We start from the raw sequence: 7485 nt of genomic DNA, 5'->3' as shown, positions 1-7485 counted from the left end.
AGGGTTTAGACATGAATGAATTGGCGTCTTACCTTTCGGAAACGTCATTGACTGTCAACAGAAATATCTTAGGTGTCAGCAGAATGCGCTTTTTCAACTGCTGGACATGTGGTCAATCAACAGTGTGCATCATTGGCACTTAAAACAGTAGACATTTTAGTTTTTCTTAACCTTAATTGGGAGTTGTGTAACCTGGACACTTAATGTAAAATAAAGTTTAGATTTAAGTGAAACTTTAAATGAATGACATCATTGATTGAGATGTTTTTATTGTTTTTTATTTTTTATAAGTTCAACATTTATAAAAAATATTGTTTTTTAATGGGTACCCAGGTACCCGTCCGTTCATTCAACGAGTACCTGGGCAAGCATTTTTGCGATTTTTGACAACCTTACTTGGGATCCATTGTGCATAATTATTTTCCTGATTATTTGGAAACCACGTCATAAAAGATGGGTTTTAATGACTTTTTTGTATTGGTCCTGTTTCAATATATCATCCCCAATCTATGTTTACCAAGGCCTTTATCACTAATAACCGACCAAAATATGACTTTAGGAGGATGTTTAATGGTCTAGGTTATACAATCTTCATGGAATTTTTTTATTAAACCCTTTTCCAATGAAGCTCCGTGTTCACCCTTTTGAGTTGTAATTTTTATGGTAGACTCATCACTGAAGCATACTTAGAGAAAACAGAACAAAAACGATCACTCAACATAAACACTGGAATATTAGGTGGAAAAAATTTTTTTTTCAGTCATTAACAGTGAAACTACTGTTCTTCTTTGCCCAATCCAGGCTTTTTTCTCTGAGAATTGGTTAATTTTGGCTTTTGTGCTTGCCTTCTACTTCTCATGTCCAATTCATACAAACTTGTAGGTACTAAACCATATTCAAAAAGGTGGTAGTTCCGTCAGCATATTGGGATGTATATCAGGCATTGGCTGTCATTAAATATACAAAGGAAGATTAAACCAGTATAAGTATCATGACATTTTGGAAAATGCACTTATCCCTAGTTGTGATTTATTCCAGGCTGATTAAAACTGATTATTTCAACAAGACAATGTTACATGCCATACAGCATATTCAATCACTGATTATTTTCTTGAAAGTAATATCTGACTCATGCCTTGGCCAGCACAATCACCTGACTTTAACCCAATCGAAAGTTTATGGATTTAAAAAAAAAGCAAATAACTAGTTGCGAAATGCTAAAACAAGAACCAAACTGTGGCCTGAAATGCCAATCAAAATGATTGAAAATTTAATTAAATCAATGCCAAGGCAAATACAAGCATGTATTAAAAACAATGGGGGTCAAATATATTTTGATTTTATTTTTTTTTATTCAAAGTTGCTTTTTTTTTCTTAATTAATAAGCGGCTAAGAAAAAAAAAACTTGGAGGCTATTAGCAATATAAAGTTTTTTTTGCGACAAAATGTAAGCAAAACATTAAACAAGTTTTTAAGTGTAAAAATGGCTAGTAATCTTTCTAAAAATCAACATTTATCATAAATGAGCTAAAAAAGTCAAATGAAATAAAGACTTGGTAACTGCACTATTTTTGCTGTCGATCCTCTCAGTAAAGTAAAAAAGAAAAAAAATTGATAAAAAAACTTATGATAAAATATTTTGGCGCTGCTCCACCTAAATTATATGGATGCATTAAAGCACATAAAAGTGATAAAGGTTACCCTATGCAAACTATAGTTTCAACTATTGGCACACCAGCTCATAAACTTTCGCAGCATCTTGTTGAAATAATACAACTTACACTTGACAAAAACGAATGCAGAGTGTTTTTTTTCATTTTTATCTGTGGCTAAAGAATGGGTTATTGAAAAAAATTAAATTCAGGTTTCGTTTGATGTTATTAATTTGTATCCATCTAGATAAAGTTCTGATTGCTATGATTGATATTTTAAACAAAGATAGAGATAATCTTAGGATGCAAACTAAATTGTCATTAGTAGATATTCACAAGTTTATTTAGCTTTGTGTAAGTAAATGTTATTTTTTATGGGATGACAAAATACATATCTTAGAAAATTCTGGTCTGATTGGTTTGTCCATTATGATTATTACGTTGAAAGCCTATCTATAATTAATCAAATTTAATGCTATCCAACAAGCTTTAAGCTATAATACTGCACCAATAACTTGTAAAAGATACATTGATGATAGTCACGCTTGATTTTCTAATATTGACAACGCGAATTCTTTTTTAGATTTTTAAATTCACAAGATACATCTATTCAGGGGCCAATGCTATAAACAATTCGAAGTTTTTTTCGAGAAAAAAAATCTTTCGTAAAAACGCAATTTTTAAAGTAAATTATTTACACGTAAAAAAATGCGTAAACTCGAAGAATTTATCGCTATTTGTATTTTTTTCGGCCATTGCTATAAAGCATAAAACGTATACGTCACTTAAATTCACGCACTTTTTATATCCGTAATACGTCATTGATAACAACAATTTTTTTTAAAAATTTTATTAAGTAGGCCTACTAAATAAATTTTATTAGTTATTAAGTAGGCTGTGCTGTCTATTCTATTTTTATAAATATTTTTACATTCTAGTATTTGGTGTTTAAAAAAACTGTGTAAAATTAAAATAGGAACATGGATTTAATTTTTTCGGATGAAGATTTAGATTTCGAAGTTGCAGAAAATGAGCTTCGCCACCGATTGCCTCGAGAGGTTGGAGTTTAAAGCATTACTTAAAATTACTAAATTTTGATGTTTTTTTAATGATTTGTTATCGAACAAAATCAGAAATCATACTAAATATGCACAGAAATTATATTTTTGTTTTGTTTTTCAATTTCATTTTAGTTTAATGGTCGCTCTTTTAACGAAGATGTTTCTGACAACGTTTTTCGAGAGCAGTATCGAGTCCCAAGAGCTGTATTAGATTTTTTAGAAACTAGGCTTAAAGATGATTTGCAACATTATACTAAGCGAAATAAAAGTATTTCAGTACGTTTCCAGATAATGGTATTTCTTCATTTTATTGGCACAAATGTTTTTTTTCATGTTCTCAGAGACTGTCATGGAATCTCTACCAACACAATTTATCGTATTATACACAGTGTAGGAGAAGCTATTTTCAATGTTAGTGTATTAAGTTAATAAAACTATTGAAAGTTTTACGTTGTCATATAAAGTTGCTTATTATTTTTATTTTAGTAAGTAAATTAAAAACTAAGTTTAGTAAAGATAAAAATTGTTATCCTATAAGATTAGATTCGACAAGAGATCATAAAGTGGCCCAATGATTGCTCCACTCTTCCACAGAAGTTCATGGAAATCGGAGGTTTTCCGTGCGTATGTGGTGTCCTGGATGGATCTCATATACTCCTTTCTAACCCTCCTCAAGCAGATGAAGATTCTCTAATCAATCGCCATCATGTCCATAGCATAAATGCAATGGCAGTATGTGGACCCGACACATCCATATTTTATGCATCGACCAACAGTCCAGGAAGGTGGCATGATGCACATGTAAGTCTGTCACTAAGTTATATTTTACAACTGTTAGTGCACTAATGCCGGCTATTCAACTAGTACGTGACACTCTTCGGAATGTTCATATTTGAACATACTATTTGAACTATTATGATTGCTAATTTTAATGTAGCTTAGACTAACTAATATAATGTATTATAATGTAACTTACAGTAAATTTAAATATTGTGACTTTACTGCTATTAGGTTCTAAGAAATTGCAACCTATGGAACAAGTTTGAAATTGGAGAGCTTCCATTTAATGGAGCTGTAATTTTGGCTGACTCTGCGTACCCATGTCGAGAATGGTTAATTCCACCTTTTCCCGGTGATCCAGACGGAGCTCAAAAACGTTTCAACATAGCACAGAGAAAAACTAGAAACATAATTGAGCGATGTTTTGGAATTGTCAAAAACAGGTTTTATGCTTTGAAAACTGGAATTCGTTTGCATAAGGTCGAAGATGCCTCTAAGCTTATCATGTGTGGATTTGTTATCCATAACTTGTGTATTCGACATGGAGACAACGGTAATGACTTTAAAGAACGCGACGAAGAATAAGCTGATGAAAATCTAGCTCAAGAAAATCAGAATGATAGAGCTTTGAATAGACGATTACAGCTACTTAACTACTTTACTTAAAAATATTGTTTAAAAATTCATAAACAATTTGTTCTAGAGCATAGGATCTATCAAAATTGTTTAGACATGGATCATAGATTTGTGTCTAAATTAGTTGAATTAAAATTGGAAAAAAATTTACACAATGATTTTTTAATAAATGCAAGAAATTTTTATAAAAAATTAGACCATAAAAATATATGTTTATATTTGTTTTTAAGTATGTATATTTTGTTTTTTTATAGAGCACGCTTAAAAAATAATAGGAGATTTGTTAACTTTATAGTTGTAATGCTTGTATCTATTTCACATCGCAACAGCATTGGTCTTAATGTTTGTGTGAAGTTTTACAGAATTTATTACTGTAAGGCAATGGTGATAAAAAAATGAAATAACAATAACAATTTCAGATTGGAGTTATTTTTTTATTGTTACTAAAAAAATGTAATTGGTCATGGTTATACAAGACGAATGTTTAAATATAGTATATATTTTTATACAATAATTTTCAAAATTTAACATAAAATTATGATGTAGCTTTTCTCTTAATGCAAGAGAATTTCCTCTTAAAACAAAAAAAAAATTTTAATGATAAAGTTATACTAAATATTACTACAAATTAATTTAAAAAATAAAAAATAAAATACCGTGTCTGTATTTACAAAATGTTGCTGGTTTGAAGGTTGCATTTTCTCATGCATTAGCTTTGTTGCTGTTGGTTAATATATTGTTAAAGCCTTTTCTTTTCGAATTTGCTGTTGCCTGAGGGCAACGTCCAATTTCAAAAGTTTAACTCTTGTTCTTTTTCTAATCTTTCTTTTTCTAACCCTAAAACACTTACTTTCAATTTTTTAAAACTTCCATCTACCAAGAGACTTTCTCTAGCTTGTTTTCTTTTTAAATTTTTTAATGCCCCCATTGATGGTTTATTTTGAATTGAATCTAAAATTTAATTCTAGGTGTCAAAACAAGATCAGTTAACTAAAATAATAAGAAAGGTGGTTTAGATTCCTTTAAAAATAAGAAGTTTTTGATGGTTTTGGAAATACTAGTTTTAAAAAATTAAGCACAAATTGATGTTGTCTGTTATATAATTATAAGTCTAAAACCTACAATTAACTAAATTAAACAACTGAGATTTAAAAAAAAAACAATTTATAAATTGCATTACCTTGAAGTATCTGACGACTATCACCAACAAGAGTGGTATTGTCTAAATTAGGGGAGAACATACAATCAATTCTTGCATGTAATATAAACAATTAATTTGTATAGAATTTATATAAGAATAAAATAGAACTCTATAAACTATACAATATATGTATATATATATATATCTATATATATATATGCATATATATATCTATATATATATGTATATATATATATATATCTATGTATATATATATATATATATATATATATATATATATATATATATCTTATAATACAACTAGTCTTAACCAATAAAGAAAAATATACCAGACATAGATGAAATAAAAGAAGCTGTATCAGAAGATTGTTTCAAAGTTAAGTTTACTTCTTTACTTGATGAAGAAAGGGTGGCAGTGGGAGTAGAAAGTTGGTTGGGAGTGGATGACAATGCATCATCTGTCATACAAAAAGAGATATTAAAATCAGGAACATTGATTCCAGATACATTTATTGACTTCCTGTCAAGAATGTCTAAGACAACATTATCTAATTCTGTTAGTTGTCTCCCTGCAGCACCTTTAAAAAATGTATATATATATTTGTATATATTATATATATACAAAAATATTTAATTATATATGTGTGTGTATATACACACACACACACACACACACACACACACACACACACACACACACACACACACACACACACACACACACACACACACATAAATATATATATAACAAAACTATACCTGTTTTTAGACTTTTAGCAAATTTTTGCATTGTAGCTCTTCGCAAATAATCCCACTCTCTATTACGCAGCTGGTTGATATCTTCAATTTTTGCCCCTAAACTATTTAAATGTGACATTATGTCTTCCCAAATTCTATTACTATGCCTCATAGTAATAGATGGACCTAAAAGTAGAGTAAATAAATAATCAATATATAGTATAATATAGTTTTATATAGTAAAATACTAAATATTCTATAATAATATATTATTTTATAATTAGAATCATACCTAAAAAAGCTTACCTATATTATATATATATATATATATATATATATATATATATATATATATATATATATATATATATATATATATATATATATAATATAATGTAATTATACATATTTTTATTTAAATAATTTGCTAATTAAAACATACTAAGCTTCCCAAGAAGAACCTCTTTGTTTTCTCTGATCTTTATTGCTAGTAACATTTTAAGTTCTTTAGACAGCATTTTATTTTGTTGTGTATTTGTGTATTATATGGCATAATTGTCGACTATATATACTTTTCTTTAGTCAAACATGAAAAATTTGTTTAACCAAAATTACTATCAAAAACCTAACAAGGAAAACCAACAAGGAACTGAATAATCGATTAAATGCAGATTTTAAGTAATTAGTTTAATTACTTAAATTAAATTAGTTTAATTAAATTAAATTAGTTTAATTACCAAAATCCTTTTCAGTTTTATCTGTAAAATATCTACATAAAAACACAAACAGAGAATGTTCAATGATTTTGAAGTGCTAACGTTGTTCCAAGAATGGCCGCTAAAAATCACGAAGAAAATATCTAAAATAGAGATAAAAAATCTATCTGATATTTTTTTTCGAAAAAACGCATTTTTTATCTGAAAAAGGGATTCCCTTGTTCGTTTATAGCATTGGATTTAATAGCGAAGTTTTTATCTCAAAAACGGTATTTTTTGAATGTTTATAGCAATGGACTTTTTTTTTCTTCGCTTTTTACGGTAAAAACTTCGTGTTTTACGGAAAAAACTTTGTTTTTTATGTTTATAGCATTGGCCCCAGTATACTATAAAATATCAAAATTCTCAAAATCAACTAAATTTTCTAGATGTTTGTATTTCCACCAATCAATTTTTTTATAAATACAAAATTTCAATATGTCGTAAGCAAGCAATTACTAATATATTAGTTAAACCACGTTCTTCAATTTTATCTAATATAGCAATAAGTATTTTTAAAGGTTTTCTTTTGAGAGCATATAAAATATGTTCAGAATAAAATTGAGTTTCTTGTTAATGTGTTTTCCCAAAATGGACATTCATACAAACAATTTAAAAGAACCCAATAAAACCCAGATTGCTGGGGTTTTGTTGGGTTTTTTTAATCAGGTTTTATTGGGCAGGTTTTTTAATGCCAACCC

The 7485-nt window shown here is 28.4% G+C and overlaps 3 protein-coding genes across 3 annotated transcripts in view; 2 read left to right on the top strand and 1 right to left on the bottom strand.

Annotated features, from left to right (window-relative positions):
* Positions 1 to 7485, top strand: part of LOC100212111 (cullin-associated NEDD8-dissociated protein 1) — a 63052-nt gene that overhangs the window by 49476 nt on the left and 6091 nt on the right. The window lies entirely within an intron of this gene.
* LOC136078916 (putative nuclease HARBI1) lies at positions 2593 to 4078 on the top strand. Its single transcript, XM_065794723.1, has 4 exons — positions 2593 to 2710; positions 2846 to 3124; positions 3257 to 3514; positions 3725 to 4078. The coding sequence occupies exons 1-4, from the start codon at positions 2633 to 2635 to the stop codon at positions 4076 to 4078; spliced, it is 969 nt and encodes a 322-aa protein (XP_065650795.1). The 5' UTR covers positions 2593 to 2632.
* Positions 4920 to 6884, bottom strand: LOC136078915 (uncharacterized). The gene is made up of 6 exons (XM_065794722.1): positions 6767 to 6884; positions 6472 to 6654; positions 6051 to 6215; positions 5621 to 5869; positions 5310 to 5351; positions 4920 to 5080 (listed from the first exon to the last, which is right to left on the bottom strand). The coding sequence occupies exons 2-6, from the start codon at positions 6545 to 6547 to the stop codon at positions 4920 to 4922; spliced, it is 693 nt and encodes a 230-aa protein (XP_065650794.1). The 5' UTR covers positions 6548 to 6654; positions 6767 to 6884.

This window comes from Hydra vulgaris, chromosome 04 (assembly GCF_038396675.1).
Source record: "Hydra vulgaris chromosome 04, alternate assembly HydraT2T_AEP".
In the NCBI taxonomy this organism is placed as follows: Eukaryota; Metazoa; Cnidaria; class Hydrozoa; order Anthoathecata; family Hydridae; genus Hydra; species Hydra vulgaris.
This window is presented reverse-complemented; position numbering and strand designations above follow the sequence as displayed.

What these genes read in the sequence shown, in the direction of transcription:
- LOC136078915 (XM_065794722.1), bottom strand. Translation starts at nt 6,547, where the DNA reads ATGCTGTCTAAAGAACTTAAAATGTTACTAGCAATAAAGATCAGAGAA. An exon ending in TTTTATTTCATCTATGTCTG is followed by an intron (nt 5,352 to 5,620) that starts GTATATTTTTCT and finishes CCCCTAATTTAG; the next exon opens with ACAATACCACTCTTGTTGGT. An exon ending in TAGTCGTCAGATACTTCAAG is followed by an intron (nt 5,081 to 5,309) that starts GTAATGCAATTT and finishes ATTAAATTTTAG; the next exon opens with ATTCAATTCAAAATAAACCA.
- LOC136078916 (XM_065794723.1), top strand. Translation starts at nt 2,633, where the DNA reads ATGGATTTAATTTTTTCGGATGAAGATTTAGATTTCGAAGTTGCAGAA. An exon ending in TAGGAGAAGCTATTTTCAAT is followed by an intron (nt 3,125 to 3,256) that starts GTTAGTGTATTA and finishes CTATAAGATTAG; the next exon opens with ATTCGACAAGAGATCATAAA. An exon ending in GAAGGTGGCATGATGCACAT is followed by an intron (nt 3,515 to 3,724) that starts GTAAGTCTGTCA and finishes TACTGCTATTAG; the next exon opens with GTTCTAAGAAATTGCAACCT.